Below are 19,812 nucleotides of genomic sequence, written 5' to 3'. Positions count from 1 at the left end.
TCCGGAACGAGACCACCCGCCGTGGTGCCTCAGTGGTTAGGGCGCTCGACTACTGATCCGGAGTTCCCGGGTTCGAACCCGACCGCGGCGGCTGCGTTTTTATGGAGGAAAAACGGTAAGGCGCCCGTGTGCTGTGCGATGTCAGTGCACGTTGAAGATCCCCAGGTGGTCGAAATTATTCCGGAGCCCTCCACTACGGCACCTCTTTCTTCCTTTCTTCTTTCACTCCCTCCAATATCCCATCCCTTACGGCGCGGTTCAGGTGTCCAACGATATATGAGACAGATACTGCGCCATTTCCTTTCCCCAAAAACCAATTATTATTATTGAACGAGACCAAACAGAGTGTTATGGCAACCTGCCCACTCACTGGCTAGTTATTGCTCGCCAGTGTAGTTCAACTTCTCGGTGCTGCAATAAACGCTCGACGTCCAAGCTCCGTAGCCACGGTAAACAAAGGCGACCAAGATGCGATGATGCGAGCACAGAGTGAACGAGTGTCGATGGCGCTGCGGGTTATGCAAGTTCTGAGATAGAGGATCACAGGGAAAAGGCGTACTAAATACATCCCACACATTTTAAAATCATTTTATTACTCTAATTACTACCTCACCACTCTTGGCAGTCGAAGTGCTGCAAGCAACATCATCGTAGCGCGTGACTCTACGCGTGCCGAAACCCGATCGGCGAGAGCCAACTCCCGGAGAATGGAGATGAGTACCTCTCTCGGCGTTCAACGCGCCAGCGCGTGGCGCGACGCGTCGGAAGTGCGATTGCAGTCGGGCTTAAACGTAATCGATATTTCGCATTTTACTAGATCTTTTTGGCTAGTGTTCTCTCTTCTATAGGGCTGCCTAGTCTGTACTTTTTGAATTATGCGTAGGACAATTCGTCATTTGTTTTGCTTCACTGAGAGGGGGCCCAAAGAGCTTCAAGGAAGTGTAACGTTATAAGCTTAAAAGCGAACCTGCTGCGGCTGCGTTTATTTAGTCAGCTAACGCGGTTTTTGTGGTCATGGAAATCGGCTGATGTGCTCTTTATTTTCCTGCTCTAGCTACGGGTTTAGGGCGGACGGCGTCAGCACGCTTCATCGGGCGGCTGGCCGACGTCCAGTTTCCGGTATTCGTCGAAGGTCTCTCGAATGGCGCGCACGCGCTCGAGGGTCCTGGAGGCGCCGTTGCACGAGCCGTCGTAGTCTGCCATATCCACGTTGAAGATGACCCAGCCGTGCACGAAATCGGGAATCTCCTCGCGAACGGTGCACATCTGCGGCAACGGGGAACGCACGAGTTCAAGAGTGGGAGCGTCAAGGAACCAGGCATATTGTGTCGCTGAAGGCGGCTCAGGTGTCAGTATGAGGTTCTTAATTTATTTCACTGTGATATCTATATGAGGGGACGTTTTCTGGGGAGGAGACAATGTCGGCGTCAGCGCTCCAGTCTGTGGTAGACGAAAGATGCACAGTTTGCATGCTGTCAAAATGAAAAAAAAATAAAAAAAATTATGCTTCGAGGCCTGAGCCACATGTTATATGCGGACATAGGAGAGGTGGCCTTCAAGAACAAGTTCGCGATATGCTTTACCAGCGTTATTCGCCAAATCTGTTGCGGGAACGCCTCTTGAGTTTACATGTACAAAGTGTTTCTTATAACATGAGCCAAAGTTAACAAAAAATAAAGAATGTAAACTGCATGCAGCTGGATGAAGCCAATGACATATTGTTTGCCATCGTGTCGAGCTCCTCTGAATGTATATATATTTTTTTAAAATTCCGCTTATTTGTATAATTAGCTAAGATGAAGAGAGAAATAATTAGATACAGTTGTCCTCAGTTCTCTGTAAAGGGCAATTCCGAGTTCTTTTTTAACATTCTCAATTGATAAACGCATCCCATTACGTAGAGTCGCCTTTCTCAGCTACAAAAAAATGTTTCTTAAAGTAACGAGAAGTAGTAGCGCAAAAGAGCAAAAACCGGGAAACACTAACCGAAACTGGGTTTGGTCTAAAATATGACGTCATAACAGACCAATATATGACGTCATGAATATTGCTACAAAACCTATCGTGTGTGCGTTTGATTGGCTAAACTGACGACTGTGACAGCTTGGATCATTATTTTTCAGAAATGGCCGTAAGCAAGCTTGAAATTTTGTCCTTCAGCAAACGCAGAACGAATATAAATGAACGAGTAAACTGTGACGTCGCGCACGCAAGGTTGCCCGTAGAAATCGCGCTGATTCAGGCCCCAAAAAGGCAAAATTTAAAATTCATTTGCGCTGCAACAAAACACCGTCCCGCTGAGGACTTTCGCACAAGTTGCAAGAAAACGGCGCGGAACGTACCATGAAAGGTATTGCAAAATTCAGGAAGGTAGAAATAACTTAGGCGTTATTTTTTAAGCCAGCATCAGCCGAAACTTTCTTTAAAGGGCGACTGCACCAATTTTTGAGAGTTACGATATATTCAAGCATTCAAATCTATATAGGATGTAGGTAAAACATGCCAAGTGTTTTCGCGCTAGCATTTATAATAAAGACGTAATCAAAGATTTAATTTTAGGCTTCTCCTCAAACCACAGAGGTATGTGGGGAAGATTGATGTGACGTCATGGAAGGTAAGATTTCAAACTTCCGCTTAAGTCAACCTCACCCTTCTGTGCCTCGTTGGGTGATGCCACACAACGCTCGGCAGGCTTTGCCTTCAGTGCCGCTGGGTATTTTTCTCCTTCAAGGCAGGCGTTTATGCGTTGAAAATGTACCGGACACTTCGATGACGCCATCATGCGCCCCCCCCCCCCCCCCCCCCCCCCATTTGGCAATGTGCACTGCGGAAAAGCTTGAAGGCCGTCGCGATTTTAATCGGCGATTACATCACCATTTCAAATGCTAGCCCAAAAATACTCCGCATTCTTTACAGACATGCGTTGCACACATTCAACACCTTTCAGCTAATAGATTTCTAACTTCTATGCAGTTGCTCTTTAACACCGCGAACAAAAAGAGGTAACTCTCCCGGACTTCTACGCCCTCCTATTGAGGAGGAATATTAACTACCGTACATTCATCATTCATCGCCACGCGCTCCCCCTCTCCCAAACCTTATGCTGCTACCCACTTCAAGATTCCCCACAAGGAAAGGACGTTTGACTTACATGATTACTAGCAGCACAGTCTAAACCAATAATCAAAAGAGACTGTTGTCGTGCTTTAGTGTGCGCTGGTGCTAGCTGTGGCAGTCATTTGTGAGCTCTTGCAAATGACTGACATTACCTGCATAGAACCTGCATGGCTGAACGTAAGTCTGTGATATCGGGCCGTACCTTGAAGTGGAACGTCTCCTTAGTGTCGAAAAGGTAAAGACGCCCCGTCGTTGGAGAGTAAGAGCGACCGATTATTGTGTTGTTTCCGTACTTGACATAAACCGGGTAGTTGCTTTTCCCGCACACCTGCGGAAAAATAAAATAAGTTACACTAGGTATAGCCCGGAAAGTAGAAGTTATCTTTCCGTAATTCTTGCTTGCCCGCGTCCCTTGTTGCCAACTTGTGATTAGACATCGCGAGGACTCTACATCAGCATTCGTCTGGGCCAGGATTCGCTCCGTCTGCATTTTAAATTTGTGTGAATAGAATCAAGTTTCGGTTTTATTGGTGTTCACATTTGGCTAAAAAATGTCCAGGGAGTTCTTCATCACAAGAAATACGGTATTGAGTGGCATGCAAGCCAATTGACCACAGAGTGGCAGCCAGTCCGCCCGCTGCGCTTTACACGAATGTGCCTGTGGCGATAGCGGCACGGACAGCGCCTCCAGTTGCAAGATACGAGCCAACAAAACCTCGGTTCTTCTGTTTCCGAATTAACTGCTGTTGCGCTTACAAGCGCTTCAGAGTAGCCAGACTCCCATTCTGAACGTTTGCGCTGTCCCGGTGGCGATGTCAGCTGTTTATAAGGGATGGTTTCGGTTCGTGCTTGAACATAAATGAGCGCTGAAAGTAACTGCTTCCTGTTCGATGCGTGTGTGTTTTGTTACTTGTACATTTTGTGTTTATTATTTGTGTGTAACCCACTTAAACCAGCACCCTGGGAAACCTGTAATGTATACTAAATCAGTTTTTTTTTTTAAAAATATTTTGCCGCTGGTGTCAGTTCACGAGACGCGAGTAAGCCAGGGTACAGGCACTCACCTCCTTCATGGTGGCCTGGATGGGGCCCCTTTCGCAGGCCGCTCCCACGCGGGTCCTTTCGGGCACCTCATAGGCGAGTACCGACGCGGTCAGCGTAAACGCGATCGCAGTGGGCTGGTTCATGTATTCCGCCTCAGCGGCGTGTTGGGCCACGTCCAGCTGCAGCGAGGAGATATGGGAGCGCCGTGCACATACGGATACAGGCCATAGAGTGATACACAGCATATTCAGGCAACTGGTTAAGAGAGGACACTGCCGTAAGCCCCCGCGGCCGGCTTTTGCTCTCAGCGCACCGCGCGCAGCGCTGACACAAATGATATTCCCTGCTGCTAAAGAGGTGATGCCGGCTAGCAACTGGTGGGGATGAGTTTCGTGAAAGGTCTGCGCTGGGGAATCGATTGACCCGCAGAGGGTTGCGAGCGAGTGTTCTTCCACAGCGGGGCACGGGAACGCTCTGAGGCCTTACGGAACGAGCTCTCTGGATGCGTTCTAGTTAGATTAAGTCCCATGAAATCAAATCAAATCAAATTAAATCAAGTGGGGTCGTATTCACGGGTTGCAATGCGTTGCTCGCGCACTTCTGGCGTGCGCGAAAATTGGTGTTTGCGGAAGATTTGAAAATTCCTGTGACCGCATTTTAGTTTGCAGTTAGCGTCATGTCTTACATCTTGAATCGAGTGTACACTGAAGTCAGATGGATGTGTCCACATGGCAAAGAATTGAACGCCTAATTAAGCGGTGCCAGGATAGGGCGGCAAGAAGAGCGATAGGAAGATGTCATTTTTTATGGCTTCGGGCTGCATTGAATTAAAACAACTTATAAGGAGTTTCTCGAAAGGGGCTGTCCTAAGGAACTGACTGACCTACAGCGGGTCAGTCTATTTTTTTTTCACCATCGATATTTTACTTGATGTGCACAAAGCTGTTCACAAAGTAATGCTTATGGCTATACGCTGTAGTTAACACTCAAGGACCTAAGTCCTGGCTGCATACATAGCTTCACTAACATTAAATTCTGGTCACATAAATTATTCACGAATATTAGGCATACGGCTTCTTTTGTAACCCTCACTGCAGATACGTCAGACATCTGTCTACAACTACTTCTGTCGGAGGTCGACTTGCACGGTGGACCTGCTCGCACATAGTTGCGGAAAAGACTTCCTTCCGTGAATTTACTTGTAAGCATGTGCGATTGCTTTGAGAGACGCAGGAGCAAGCGTTTTCGCTCCGGCAGATAAGTAGCTGCCTGTCAGAGATAATCACTCACGAGGGATGGCGGATAGCCTCCTTCCGAGGCACGAAGGGCTGTGGGCGGAACAACCAGCCTCTCGCTGTCCTCGGAGACCATCACGTGAGTGGTCAGGATCATGACGTCGACGGGGAGGAGGCTGTAGGATAGCATCAAACGGACAAGCTTCAGATGCAGATCAGCTCAGAAGTGGCAGAGCCAAGTGGCCGCAAGATTTTCAGCCAGAAATGAGCTGCAGCTTAGCAGGTTACGGGTAGGTTTATCGGAACGAAGTTCTTTGTATCACTACAGTCCTTACTTCAACAGTAACAGCGCGCAGTAATGAACACATTTGTATCGGGTTTTAAGGGAAGCAGACAAACATTGATATTAACATTAACGACTAATATAATGGAGCTGGATATAGTGCTAAGCAAACCCCGATGTTATGGACAGATGTTAATAAAACTAACACGCAAGTCTTAAAATTTGTTGTCGAGCTGAAAAGAAGCACAGGAATTGGAGAAAACTGTGCTGCTTCTCTCGACCTGCTGCTGGTAATGCGACATCGAAAGGGTATCAGTGGTCAGCCAGGTGTGCCATGTGCGCCGTCACTGTACGCATGCGCAGCAGCTGATAGAACGCACCGCGATGTAGTTTTTCTGTCGTTCTCGTGCTCAGTTTTGGTTTTGGAACACCTGTGGCAAAGTAAAACGCGAACACGCAACGGCGTATTTTCCGCACTCTGAAGACAGACGTTGCTTCGCACGAGGTTGTGAAAACAGTTCACCCTCGTTGTAACGGAGTCGAAGGGACCCCACGGTTTTCGTCGTTATAGCCATTGCTTAGTTATAACAATACTAGACTTTACTTACAACTTTCTCATGCCGACATAACTGACATTTAGTGTCCCGACAATGTGCTTTCTGGGAGCCTTCAATACGCGCACCGAGCGACCACTACGCTGTCGAACATACATGCACCAACGTAACACGTCAGCCTTGCCAACGCGCGATCGTTTATTTCGCGACCCACAAGGGTTTTAGTGTTTAGAAAATGGGTTTTGGAACAGTTATGTCGCATAGGAGAGGGAGAATTCTGTTAAGAATACTTCGTTCCGTTTTGTAGGTGCCGAAGCCGATACGGACCGTTGTAAAATTGGCGCGTGGTGGCGATTTCATTGCGAGCGCCCGTTTTGATTGGCTTCTCCGCACGGCTCCCGAGGATGTGGGTTATAAGACTTCACCACATGACAGACATGTCTTGTCAAGAATGCGCACGCGAGTAGGAAGGTTTTGATGATAGCCGCCTTCTATTCAAGGGAAGTTGTTTTTCACTTGCGTGTTCCGCTGCTTGGTCCTGTGAAGCCAATGGGACGTCGATACAGCAAGCACACTGCCAAAATATTTTATTTAGCGACCATGCTGCGAAAATAGAAATTAAACAGCACATGGAACTCTCCGGAGAGGTAGTGCGCACTAGCAATGGGTCGTGTGCGGCGGTGAGGTCACAAAACTCCAAAGGCCTTGGCAACTAAGTCGGGACGCAGCATGGCGGATTAGGTCGTGCGCATCGCTTAGCTTGGCATCGTTCAGCGCGCCGCGTACCCAATTTTCGGTGAAGAAGCTGACGAGTTCTCAAGACAAAGTCTTCATACAGGCCCTGCTTGAGGTACATGTTTTGTGCGGCGCTCTACAAAGTAGGTTATGCACGGCTGTTTAACTTTGTCACATCGAATCGGTACGAAAGTGTTATAAATAAAGGCATCAGTTCAAATCGACATACGCAGCCCGAGATAGCAGTGGGGTTCATTTGAGGTTAAGTATATCACCTTCCAGGAAAATTTTTGTTCTTAAAAACGAGACACTCTTTATGTACATGCGGTTCTATGGCAGTTACCAAGGGTAATGGGTACGTCTTCGTGTTATCCATTATCTCGTTATAAAGATGCTTGACTGTATAGGCATTATTGTACCGAAAATCCTTATAACAAAACGACTTATAACAAAATATTAGATATAACGAAGGGATGACTATTCACCTTGAAAGCTCGGTCAGCACGTGCTATAACAAAGCTACGCCTAAAACGAAGTAATCGCCTGGCCTCGAACTTTTTATAACGAGGTTCAACTGTATATGCAAATTACAAGCCACACGGTGTGCCTCAAAAGCAAACCCCCTGCGCTCTAAACTTTTTACAAAGGGGGTGCGTTATGGAACATGTTTCCATGCCGGCGCAGAGGAATGAGGCCGAGGAGCATTAGTATAGTCCGTGACGCGTTCCATAATGAAGTGCTACGGCAACAAAGTTTCGGCATGTCTCACCGTAATTCTTTCCTGAGAACGTCATGTAGCAAGCTTTTCTTCGGCAGCACGGAGGTACAGCCGAAGAAGATGACGGCCGCGTTGGAAGTGGCGTTTTCCTGTTGCGCCTGCTGAAGCAACTTGAACGCCTGTGCACGAATGTCGGTACACTTTTATTCATATCTTTATTCTGCTCAGCACTGGGCGGTCTCCTCAGCTGAAAGTTACTCTGCCCTCGGGCCGTTGTAAGTACAGGAAGTGACGGACACTTGGTGCCATTCAAAGGTTACAAATAAAACAGCAGCGCAAGAAAGCACACACCAAAAAGGCAAAGTTACAGAGTTTACGAAGCAAAAATTAAAGATGATCATTTGCATATTTGCAAGTCTGAACAGCGCTTTGGTAGCAGTTTTGGAGAAAGACCGTTGTCTGTTGGAACACATTTAGTAAAACTGGTTATTTTTGTTTTACGTAGAAAACAAGAAACAGCAGCAGGATTCAAAGGAGCAGTCAATTTAGGCTCTAACAACGACAGAGAAGGAAAAAAATCGGTAGTTATTCCGAGAGATTGATATAAAAGGAATGCAAGAAGCGGTGCTCATAAGTCCTAAAAACGAATTCTGTTACTGCATCTAATGAGATGTCTTGTCATGAACTGATAAGCGTATATTTGGAGCAAGGAAGAGCAGTAAGCAGAGAAAATATAGCCTACATTTTGTAGTGAAAGCTACATTGGACGCGAACTCGCATTCCCACCGTGCTCGCATTCCCACCGTGGTCGCACCACACCACGTGACCAACCACGTGACTGGCTACGTGACCAACCTCGTGACGAACCACGTGACAACTAGCCAGACAACCAGACTAACCTGGACTTGCAATCAAGATTAACCAAGGCTAACCAAACTATGCCTTAGCTTTCGCTACGTATATCCTGGCATAGCTGAGCTAAGCCACTGCCAATTTTTGCTTGCTGACTTGTTTGTTTAATACATAGAAAAGAGGAGGGTTATGAACACATCTGACGTTAAGGGACAATACAGGGAAGCGGCAGGTTACCCTACGCTAATAGATTCATCCCTCTGCCCTAGAGGATTACACTGTTGCTTTTATTACCCTAAAAGATAGTCGACGCGTTACAGATCAAATATCAAGTAAAACCGCCAACTTATTTCTTGAACATATTCATTAAAACATTTTCACACGTAGAAAATACGTCAGGTTTATCACGAAGGAAATTTTTGGTTCTTGGTGAATTACGGAAAGGTTCACCGTGTACAAAAAAGCAAAACCGTTTTTCCCGCCAACGAGACGACGCACGTTACGAGATCTGTCAATAGATGGGGCCACTGTACTGTTTGCCGTGCGGCACACTTTTCAAAATTTTCCCGCAAAGACTCCTGCGGCCCGTCATGTCATAGCGGGCGCAACATTCGGCGAGAGCGCGAATACCAGTGATGGCTTCTGCTTGGTTTGGAGTCAAGTCAGAACATAAGTCGGGCCGAGAAAGTGCAGAAAGCGAGCAGCGCTTCCAAACATCTAACCAGCACTCCTTCTATCCTGCTTCAACGGTCTTTGCACGCCGAAATAGCTTACATGAGAAAGCAACAAAATAATCGCGCACTCATAAGAATGCATGTGATTGGCCGCCTGAATTAGTGATAGAACACCGTTGAGTGCCCTCGCCTCGAGTAATACTTGCGCAAGCTTTGTTTTCGGTAGATGCTTAAGAGGGTACGACCCCCCCCCCCTCCCCCCGCCCCCTTTACGCGACCACCCTTCCCCCTTTCCTTTTTAGACCGAGAAGTACAAAACTAAAAAAGAAAGATTAATGGTGGATATACCTGTGGTAATGCGGGTGATCAGGGCTAGCTGTTCCGCCTTGTGATATGGAGTTGTTGCATTTGCCACAAATGAACAAATGAGGACGGCTTTTGTATTGTGAAGATTAGCGTGAGGCATGGGCCATATGCACGGGGGATGTCGGGATCGCGTCTCTGTTAGATGGAAGCCCGTTGGTCTCCCCCTCTCCCCTCTCTTTTTATCCCTTCCTCTCCCTCCTTTCGGTCACGCTCGGCTGCATGAACGCGAAATGACTGAGAACACAAAGGTACCTCTTCCCGGAAGACTTTGCAGATCTCTGGTTTCGAAAAGTGAGCGCAAGCCGCAAGGCCCGGGCTCTGTGCCCAGAGCCGTACCGTGATCGCACCCCCGTCGGGTGGCATCCCGAGCCTATTCTGTCCAACTCCTGCCGCTCAGGCTTGGCTGCACAGATGCTTTCTGACGACGAATACGCTTTTCCATGACACCTTCGCACTAAAGGCTATAGCTCTAAAATGAGTTGTGCATGGGAAGCCACCTTTTTCAACCGCAATCTTAAAGATTTGAACCGAAATGCACAATTGCCCCGGTTCCCAGGAGTTGAGTGAACGTATTTCCTACCTCGGGTGAACAACATAGATAGCCTTCTGGGGTTCTTTCAACCGACGGAATAAGTTTGACAAATGCAGCTTGTGAAAAACCCACGCGACAAACATTATTTTCATGCTAGAAAGGGTCTGCCGCAAGTTTTTCTCGCTTCGAAAGCTAGGCCGAACTTCAAGAGGGAACATAGAATATACGGTTCATCACCGCTATTGTTACCACGTTGATGCAGAAGCAAAAATGGGCTTTCTTATCACCTCGGAGCCGCAAAAAAAGCGAGTGTGGAGTATAATCAGATAAATAGAACATGTCCTACATTAAGGCAAGAGTTGCTAATGGAATCCCACCATTACTTCTCGTGCAACTCAAGCCCTTTGTAGCAGTTTTTTCTTGGATTGCTTTGGTTTGGCTTGCCCTGACTTGGCGTCCGGCGTATTGTGCCAAGCTAATGCAAACTAAGAGCGAGAAGAGCGGAGAAGAAAGAAGTTGTAGTTGGCATTGTTGTTCCTGACCCAGGCTTGCCCTGTATTTGCACACAAGAGGGTCGGCGAGCCAAGGCAAGGTAAAACAAGAGTCATGTCAAGTCAAGAGAGGGAGAGAAAGAAGAGAGGAAGAAAATAACGAAAAGAAGAAAAAAAGGCTGAAAGAAAAGAAGAGAAGAGGAGGAAACGAAGGGACGTGGAGAGAGAAATGGATATGAAGAAACTGTAGCTTACTCTAGCCAGTAATTTTTTCCCCTGCGCTCAGATTGTTCGCAACATACTAAGCATCAAAAGTGACCAGCTGTGCCCAAGCGAGCAACGTTAGGTTTAAGTAGGAGTCGCTCCTGCCTCGACGCAGCCCACCTTGAGTAGGGCGAAGGTGAGCCTCAAGTCTCTGGGGCTCTTCACGTAGCGCTCGTGCACGTCCAGGACAGCGTGGTGGCGGACGCCGTTGGCCCAGTACGTCACGAACTCTCCTATGCCCACCGCAGTGCCCAGCTGGCGCAGCGCTTCGCCAGATTTTCTGCATTTACGCAATTAGAACTGCTGCATGGTTACAAAGAAACTTATAACATTTTGCACTCTAGCCAACCAGGGCGTAAACCCGCAGTTCATGTATTCTCACAAACACAACTGCCTGCCTAAGGGTCAGCAGCTGCAAAATCTGCGAGAGCATCAGACAAGGCGACCCTTTAATGGCCGTCAAATAACCTCCTATTCTTTGTAGCATTAGGATGTTTTCTGTGTTGGCTGTATATATATATGTACAGTGCAAGTGTGCGTATTCGCTCCTTCGTGTCTTGCGTGGGGATGGTGGCAGTTACAGGTGCCTCTTCTTGTCACAGTGAGGCGAAAATTCTCAATTTCGTGTTTTTTTTTTTTCGGGAGCAACATTGGTACGAAAACGTTAGTAGGGGGAGGTATCATAAACCTGTGTTAACGCATTCTCTGCAGAGATACGATTGCTTACTAGCTAGCGCTAGTTCATAGCGTCGGGGACACGCGCAGGCGCACAATTTGGCATTACGCGCAAAGTTGAGACAACATATGCGCGACGGAGGAGCTCACAAGTGGTGCAGTGTTATAACGGAGACTGTCTGGTTACTTGCCGTGCGCTGTTAAGAACTGATAAAATCAGTCAAGGGACATACACGGACATTGCGTTGTGTCTGTGTATGACTCGTTGTGCTTTGTATGAGTGCTTTGCAGCACGCAAGCAAATCTCATGCAGGGCTCCGTATAGCAGAGGGTCAGGGACGTTTGTCCGCTTCCACCTGTCAACGGAAGATCGCGCTATAATATAGCCGAGATATGGACGAGAGCATTTTCTGCCCCCTTCTTCCCATTTGCAGCATCAGAACGAAAATACCTTTACTACATTATCGCGGCTATCGCCTGCCCGTCAGACTTGTCGAGATCTGCAAGATCGTCTTACGCGTTGAAACCTTGTAGAAATCATTGTATTTAGTTTGTAAATTCCTCTCCTAATGTAATATTCCTGCGTGGGTCTTTAGTGTGAAAACGTTAGCTGAACAGCTTTAACGTTGATCACAGTAAAGAAATGGCCGTGTGGTCCGACCTGTGCGCAATCGCCACGCCGTAGGCTGTCTTGGAGGACACCTTGGCGAACGCCAGGAACGTGTGGAAGGCGCGCGTGCGGTTTCGGCCGTCCCACAGGTCCGCCCTGCCTTCGCTGTCTACCAGGAAGGTGGAGTGGAAGATGAGGTACTCGCAGAGGCCGTCCTCGCGAAGCAGGCTGGCGTGCTTGAAGACGTCCAAGGACAGGCCCACCGTGCACACGAAGGGCGTCTGCGACAGCTGGGTCTCCGCTGCTGCAAATGTAGCGATGAGTTATGCCTGTTGAAAACAAAGCTGGGGCTCATCATTCAATGTCGAGTGCTCTTTTGTATCTTCATTTGTTTTGCTGAGTTGAAGGTCCTGATGTGTTTTAGGGACTGAAGGAGTAAATAGAGCTGCGTTAAAATGAAAAGTCAAATTTATTAATCTCAAAAGCCGGACCCCAGGAAGCACTTTAGCGCTAAAATTTCTTGCTTTTAAAAGCGTCACCAGTCACTTAGAACAAAATTGAGGGAGATTAAAATACTGCACGTGATGTGATAGCGACCAGCCTGAATACAGTGCATACAAACATGGAAGAACAAGCCGGAATGAAACCTCCACACCGAGACCTGACATCTGTGACTCGGCCCAAATATTTCGTACCAGATTCACTTTCTGTAGTCAAGCTGCTGATTTAGCGATTTTTTTTTTATCTTTCACAAGCGATGCCTGTTTGTTGCAGTTTGAGGCAACCCTTGAACTTTAGAAAAGTGAATATAATGGTCGCAGACGTTGACAGCTTTTATTCATTTATGGTTCGTTTACCGTCGTATTTATAAGACGGTGAGAGCAATGGACAAGAGCAATTTACAAATGTCATGTCATTATTTTTTCTATTTTAGTGTAACAGAATAAAAAGAATGAAGAAAGAAAAAAACTCTTAAGCGATCCTTGGTGGATCGTTTGAATGCGTTAGCGTTTTCTGTTCTTGCTGATTCTATTGAAGCTAATGCCCTTATAAGCGGAATTGATCATTTCCCACTTTGCATTCATATCTCGCTGGGTGGGCTTATTCCTGGCGTAGTGGTGCAGCTGTTAAGCGATGAGGTTGCTCTAGCGGAGCAACATCTCGCGACCAGTCATTAATTTAACTGCTACGTACCACGGTGAGCAGTTTACTCATAATCCGGTGGACAGGTTGTGATGACGTCACAAGGTTTCCGCGTCAAACGGCATACTCGTGACGGCACTCTCCATTTCTGCTTGCACACACCCTTCTAATCCTAATGCATTATTAAAAGCATAAGCTGATTTCAGTGTAATCTTGCCAGTGCTTGACAACGCAGGAGCGACATTTTTGTTTTGAAGCGAAAAGCTTTACCGCGCTAGGCAAAGCAGTCGTCGCGTAGGCCGGATAATGACCCTGAACGACCTTCAGCCCAACCACGTTAGCTGTGTATGCCCATATGTTATATAGTTATGATGTCAAACTCTAGACCCCTGACCTTCACCCATGATCTTTCTTTCACCTTTGACCTCTGACTTGTGATCTTTGACACTGGGTGACCTTTGGGTTGACCTTCGACCTTTGACCTTAAGAACATCCGATGGGGTGATGTGAAGCCACTTGATGACATCCGATGGGGGTGTCGCAAGACCATGTGATACCGCGTCATAACCACGTGGTCGTTTGGGTGTATATATAGAACGGCTGTTGCGAGCGTGTAGCGGAGATGCCATGGACAAGCTTCAGTCGTTTAGCAAGCCTCCTTGCTTTTCGCTGAATTCCAAGGTTAACCAAGCTAAGCCACTGCCAAGTTATTACGCAAGACATCCTTAATAGCACGGCATCAGAATCGCAAATCTTAAAAGATTTCATTACTTGTCTAAGGATCCCAGACACGTGTCGGCTTAACTGGCATACTGCCAGGACTGAGCTCGCGAGCGGTTTCGCGATATTTACATTCAATGTCTCACTTCATCGTTAAGATATCACATGACTCGCTATTTTGCGGTAACTACGAGTTGACACATGTGTTTACAACACTGCATCCTGCTAACTCGTAAAAGCTCACTGGCATTAATATTTGCTATTACATGACTGATTTTTTTTTCTTTGCTCAAAGAAATCTTCATCAGTCATTCCCGTAGTTTCCTCAATCAGCCCAATGCCTGTGAGTAAGCACACGCTATAACATTCTCAGAATTACGTGCCCTACGCATCTATACTTTACAATGTATGTGCTACACAGGATTATTGTGGGATGAACCAATAAAACGATAGAAAAATGTTCCAGATCAAATTTAGGCCCCCATACTCTTGCATCCTAACACGGCCAGAAAATCGTCGTAGCATGTCACTGAAGCAAGTGAACAAAGCAATAGTTGCGAATTATTTTTCTTCGCTTTCTAATTTTCTGTTGCTGTGCTTTAACGATTACAGATAGGCTGACTACGCGCAGGGAGACTCCTGTCGGTGCCACCCCGTTGCACACAAGCAGTCACTCAGTAACGCCAAATGCCTACGTCACATATTTGTAAGCGAGACGAAAATAACCCAAACACGTCCACATGTCAAGCGCATCCAACGCGAGAACGCGTTACCGATGCGCCTTACCACGAGCGTCGTTCAAGGTCACGCTTTGGGCCTCAGGCTCAACATGTATGAGGGCCTGGTAGGACTCCGTGACGTCTGGTTCTGTCTGCGTGGCTGCAGAGGTGAGGGAAGCAAAAAAATAAACAAAAGCAAACGGGAGGGTTCTGGACACGGCCACTAACCTACGGCTTATCAGAAGACGTCGATACGATAATATTTAAACAACCCGCCTATGTCAGCGCAGGATGCGCTGTGGTTTCTTGCGTTAACTGGCGCTGTTAGATTAATTCGAACATATACTTCACAGGAGAGAGGTGATCCTGGGCTCGAGTTTAGGAAGAGCATAAAAAATTTCTGCAACTACTAAGATTGGTTAAGCTGTGCAGAGAGTCTTGGTAGTCGCTTGGCCGCGCCCGAGTGGATGCTAATAGCAATTACTCCTTTGGTTGAGCCTGGTTTTTTATGTTGCGAATTAGAACTGGAGAAAATTGGTTTAACCTGAAAATTTACAACCTGTTCCAAAAGGACAGCTGGAAGATATTGAAGTCTGTTACAAATAAAGCATTCGATGTGTTGGCTTCCAGTGGGATGAGAGTTTTTTACCTTCGCCTTGCCGCAAGACTACGAAGATGCCGCCGGCGATCAGAGAACCGCCGATTAACAGTGCTGCACTGCACATGGCGAAAGGCTTCCATGCACTCTTGCTGCTGAAAAAAAAATAGCTTAAATGAAAAGAATCAGCTGGTGTATGACGTCGAAATTGTTAACCTCGTGATGCCCGGCGTATCACGTTTGACGTAGAGTGAAAAAATACGAATAATTTTCATTTTTATCCGCAGAACTCGTAACGCTGAGGCAAAATTGGTCTTTTCAGACATATTAATGAACGAAAAGGCTAAGTGCGAGCTGCCATAAATGCAAGAGGTCTGCAGTAGGACAAACTCACGCAAAAGCAAACCCCAAAGGAAGGACAGATTGAAATTTCTAAGACGTAATGCTGTACTGGCATGTGATACAGAACGTTAGAATTTTTTTAATTTAATCGTCACGCCTTGGTATTTGCGTGCATTTTTATCCTTCTAAGATATTCAGTAATAAACACAATTAGCAAGATTTAATTATACTGTGATCATCTTTTTTTTTCTAAATTTCTCAGCTTTTACGTTTCAGTATTGAATGGACCAGTGATAAAATCCTGGGAGCTCGCAACTTTTATGTTCCACTTTCAATGTCCGATCATTACAGGCTTAAAGTATGTTTCCTATGATGCATCACCTTTTTATACACAATCATGGTGATACCGGGTTGTCTTGTATGTACGTACTTACTTTGTTTCTGCTGTTAGGCAAAATTTCAAAGCAAGTTAGGAAGTAAATCGATTATTGAGGTCTGCCGACCTTCATTCAGAAGACGCGCGCTTTAAACGACCAAGCTACACTCTGGTGCGCCATTTCTCATGAGCGATACGATTGCATATATTGTTTCTAATAAACAATAATTAGTACTTCCTTAATCTCCAAGCTCGAATCAATAGGGAAATGTCGATCCCTTAGTTTATTAGCATTCAGCGGGGAATTAGCGGAACAGCGTTTTATTTCTTTTGTGGTATTGGCCTTAAATTTTAAAAGCATAATTCGCATCTGCTTACCCTGACGTGGCGGTTCCCTGTTGTCGGCTAGAAGCACTGCCTCTGTAAGAGAAGGAATGTACCTTGGGCATGGCTGCTTGGTATAGGCTGGAGAAAAGAGAATGCCATTGCGAGGCGTTTTTTTTGGTTGCTTCAGCAGCCGACAAGCTCAATCACACGAGATAATTGTTGTACAGGCGTGAGATAAAGGGGGTAGACCACGGAAACAGTGGCACAACTGATTGTCAGCGGTACCTGAAGGCGCGTGCCTGTCTTCGAGATATGTGCAGTGCGCACTGTTTAATGTGCTGGAATTTTCGCAGAAGTATTTTCGCAGGACATGACTTTTCGACACAGAAGTCACCAGGGACCGCTCTTATCTGCAGTGGCAGGCTGTCTTAGGCGAGAGAGTTATAGCGGGAGTGAGCCGTTTAATCAGTCGTTCTCTATCCCAAGTTGCTATCGCAGCCCAAGTTTTCGCGTAGGTTCTGCATGCTGTTAAGAGCATTCCTCGGCTTCCACTCGGTAGTAGTTGTTGTCACGTGACCATGATGCAGAGTGAGGCTATTCAGTCAGTTTCTCGCGCCGAGCTGTGTTTCCTGTGAAAGTCGCTGCCTGTGCCAGTCAACGGAGGAGGACGGATCGTTGCTTCTAGCTCACAAGTTGCTGCGCAGCACGAAAGTTTTCGCCGCGCTGGCGGTTCACGGATTATTCCTGCCGGGCCACATGAAAAACCTGCAGCAAAGTTTTTCCGCCATAACTGTTTGCGATAGAAAATTACCTATAAAACGTTTAAAGTGCCGTAACTTGCTCGCTCAGACAGTCTGCCGCCGCGGAAGTGGAGTGGTTCCTACAGCCTTTTCGGTAAAAAAGCGTTTATGAACAGGACAACATATCAAGAAAGGCGTATTGCGTATAGCTTGACAACAGGCAAGCGCCGCCATATATGGCGCTGGCAAACAGTTCTGCGCAGGTTTTCTAGGTCTGTTCACTTTTGATAACATCTCTACCATGGCATTGATGTATGAGACCTACACTTGCACCCGAGTTTACCATGTACTCAGAGCTAGATGAGTTCGGATTCACCGTAATGAAAAGAGCCAGTTCACGACAGTATTTGCTTATATGTACTTACGAGACAGGATTGCAATTTCGGATGACTCCGCTAAAAGGTGACGAAAGAAAAAAATTGCGCTGGTTATCAGGTACGTAAAGTTTCTGTGAAATCGCAGATCCGCTTGGCCTATAGATTTGTCGCATTGAGTAAAGGATTTGTAACTGCATTGTTTGCCCCACGCAGCCACACTTTTCTTAGTAAAGTCGAGTTTTGAACTTATCGAGCGGTCTCAACGAATCTGAAACAAGACTTGAAAAGCGGGTAACTCTATTGAGGTTTCGATGGCACAGTTGATAGCTCTGCAATTCCTACTCCGTTGCTTACAAGCACCAATGTTGCTGTTGCTAAAAAAAAAAACACCGCAAAATCATCATGCAATAATCCTGTCCAAAGATAAGTTTGATAGAAAAGGGCCTTTTTTGGCTAGGACTCACTCATTCTTTGGACGATTCCCACAAACGTTCGGGTGTGAATCAAGAACAGCTGAACGTCTTTGTTCTCTGCTTCGTCGATCTCTTTTTCACGTAACGTGTGTCTTAATTTATCAAAGACTGTTGCCGCTATTTCCCCGACTCAAATCAAGGAAAGAAAGTCTACAGCCCACGATACAAAATATAAACGACTCGAATAATTTAAAGTAAATAAGTAGGCGGACCCCAAGAGTAATTTTGGAAAGAAAAAAAGGCCACCACCGTCTGGAAGACGTTGAAGTAACGAGCGTTAGCTGTTTGGTTTACTCGATGAAGAAAGCGAAGAGGAACGCGCCGCTCGTCTCGAGAAACGGAATTTAATACCCTTTGAAATGGGGTGGATTACCACCATGCTCGGCTACGCGTGCACACACGCCGCCTAGCGAAACGATCGCCGCCTATCGCCATCTATCAGAGAAATTACGATGCATGTTTACCCATTGTCTAGTTGCACCCCCTTAAGATATGTCCCAAACGGAATTTGCTTCGTTTGGGGGGTCAAGGTGGGCCTAGAATTCGGCTTGCAGTGCGATATGGTAACGCTTCAATTAGTAATTGCATGTATACATTCTATACCTATTATTTAACTGTGGTTTTATTTCTATACCACAACCAATAGGCTTTTATTTGCCTACCAAATTCGGTGCACAACTGTCCCCAAATGGGTGCTCGTTGTTGTCTGATATATATAGCGGAACAAATGTTTGCATGTTTAGCGGTCCAGTAAAGGGACAGTTTCCGTACCCGTTTTAGGACATTTTTTTTGGGGGGGGGGAGAGAAAGGGATCAGAGGTCACAACCAATTTTAATGGCCGCTATCTTGGATTCAAGAAACCGGAACTATGCTGCCACGCATAGTTCCTCCGCTATCCACCATATTGAACAGTGACGTCAAATTGGCACGAGGCAGGTGGTTGCTTCTACAATTCTATTGTAGATGGTGCTACAAATGCGAAATGCGCTGTTTTCTAGTTGCAGCCACAGATGGTGCTTTGATCACAGGGTGGTAGGAGACCTCACAAGATCTCGAAGCGTGATGAGTAGTGGCTGTCACAGATGGCGCTGTCATCAAGGGTGGTAGAAGACCCCACGAAATCTCGGAACGTGATGAGTAGTGGCTGTCACAGATGGCGCTGTCATCAAGGGTGGTAGAAGACCCCACGAAACCTCGGAACGTGATGAGTAAGGGCTAACGCTATTAAAAATAAAACCGATGCATCTCCGTCATTTTTCTTTCTTCCCCGGAGAACAACACGAGATTAAGGCGAGGAAGGGAACCGTGCTGAGGGCGTTGATGCGCGGAATAGTTAAGGTTCTCTAAAAATAAATGGCTGAATTAAAGTTAGTACTGACGAGATAATGAATAAATTTAAGGTTGACAGTTTGGCAATTACTCCTCACAGTCAGCGCTTTAAATTTGTGGCAGAATAATACTGCTTTCAGTAATAAACCGCGGCGGACACAATACCTCAGCTGGGCTTTCAGACAGCACAGCTGCTATTATCTTCGTATTCAGTAAACTGGACCGGAGTAGGTGTGATGAAAAGAACACGCCCTGTGCCTATACGCCGTAAAACGCAGCAGGAACGTAAGCTATGTTCACTCATGGCATGTGTGACCCGCCGCTTGTCTTACGGCTCAGGCGCACGCTCATGGCTTGCGTCACTCGCCGCACTTCGGACGGCACGACTGCCGCAGCTCCAGCCCCAGCCCGAGAGCAAGGGGAAGAGCGAATACGTACTCGCTAAGGATCGTACGTAGATGAAGTCAATGATTTCCGTTCGCCCGAACTTTGAGTGATGCGACTTTTTCATGTGGCG

At 46.6% G+C, this 19,812-nt stretch overlaps 1 protein-coding gene across 1 annotated transcript; it reads right to left on the bottom strand.

Moving 5' to 3' along the window:
* Window positions 1–877: 877 nt before the first annotated feature.
* LOC144130470 (uncharacterized) lies at window positions 878–18,023 on the bottom strand. Its single transcript, XM_077664392.1, has 12 exons — window positions 17,957–18,023; window positions 17,541–17,570; window positions 16,427–16,468; window positions 15,382–15,485; window positions 14,800–14,892; window positions 12,202–12,454; window positions 10,986–11,145; window positions 7,738–7,865; window positions 5,452–5,572; window positions 4,182–4,340; window positions 3,320–3,445; window positions 878–1,266 (listed from the first exon to the last, which is right to left on the bottom strand). The coding sequence occupies exons 4-12, from the start codon at window positions 15,455–15,457 to the stop codon at window positions 1,078–1,080; spliced, it is 1,305 nt and encodes a 434-aa protein (XP_077520518.1). The 5' UTR covers window positions 15,458–15,485; window positions 16,427–16,468; window positions 17,541–17,570; window positions 17,957–18,023; the 3' UTR covers window positions 878–1,077.
* Between the last annotated feature and the right edge of the window lie 1,789 nt (window positions 18,024–19,812).

Source organism: Amblyomma americanum, chromosome 4 (assembly GCF_052857255.1).
Source record: "Amblyomma americanum isolate KBUSLIRL-KWMA chromosome 4, ASM5285725v1, whole genome shotgun sequence".
NCBI classification, from domain to species: domain Eukaryota; kingdom Metazoa; phylum Arthropoda; class Arachnida; order Ixodida; family Ixodidae; genus Amblyomma; species Amblyomma americanum.
The sequence above is the reverse complement of the archived record's forward strand: the minus strand, read 5'-3'. Positions and strand labels throughout refer to the sequence as shown.

Bases quoted from the DNA above. Each gene is read 5' to 3' on its own strand.
- LOC144130470 (XM_077664392.1), bottom strand. From the start codon at position 15,457: ATGTGCAGTGCAGCACTGTTAATCGGCGGTTCTCTGATCGCCGGCGGC. The intron at 11,146-12,201 runs GTCGGACCACAC...GCGTAAATGCAG, and splicing joins GGCGTGGCGATTGCGCACAG to AAAATCTGGCGAAGCGCTGC. The intron at 5,573-7,737 runs GTGAGACATGCC...GCTATCCTACAG, and splicing joins GTTCTCAGGAAAGAATTACG to CCTCCTCCCCGTCGACGTCA.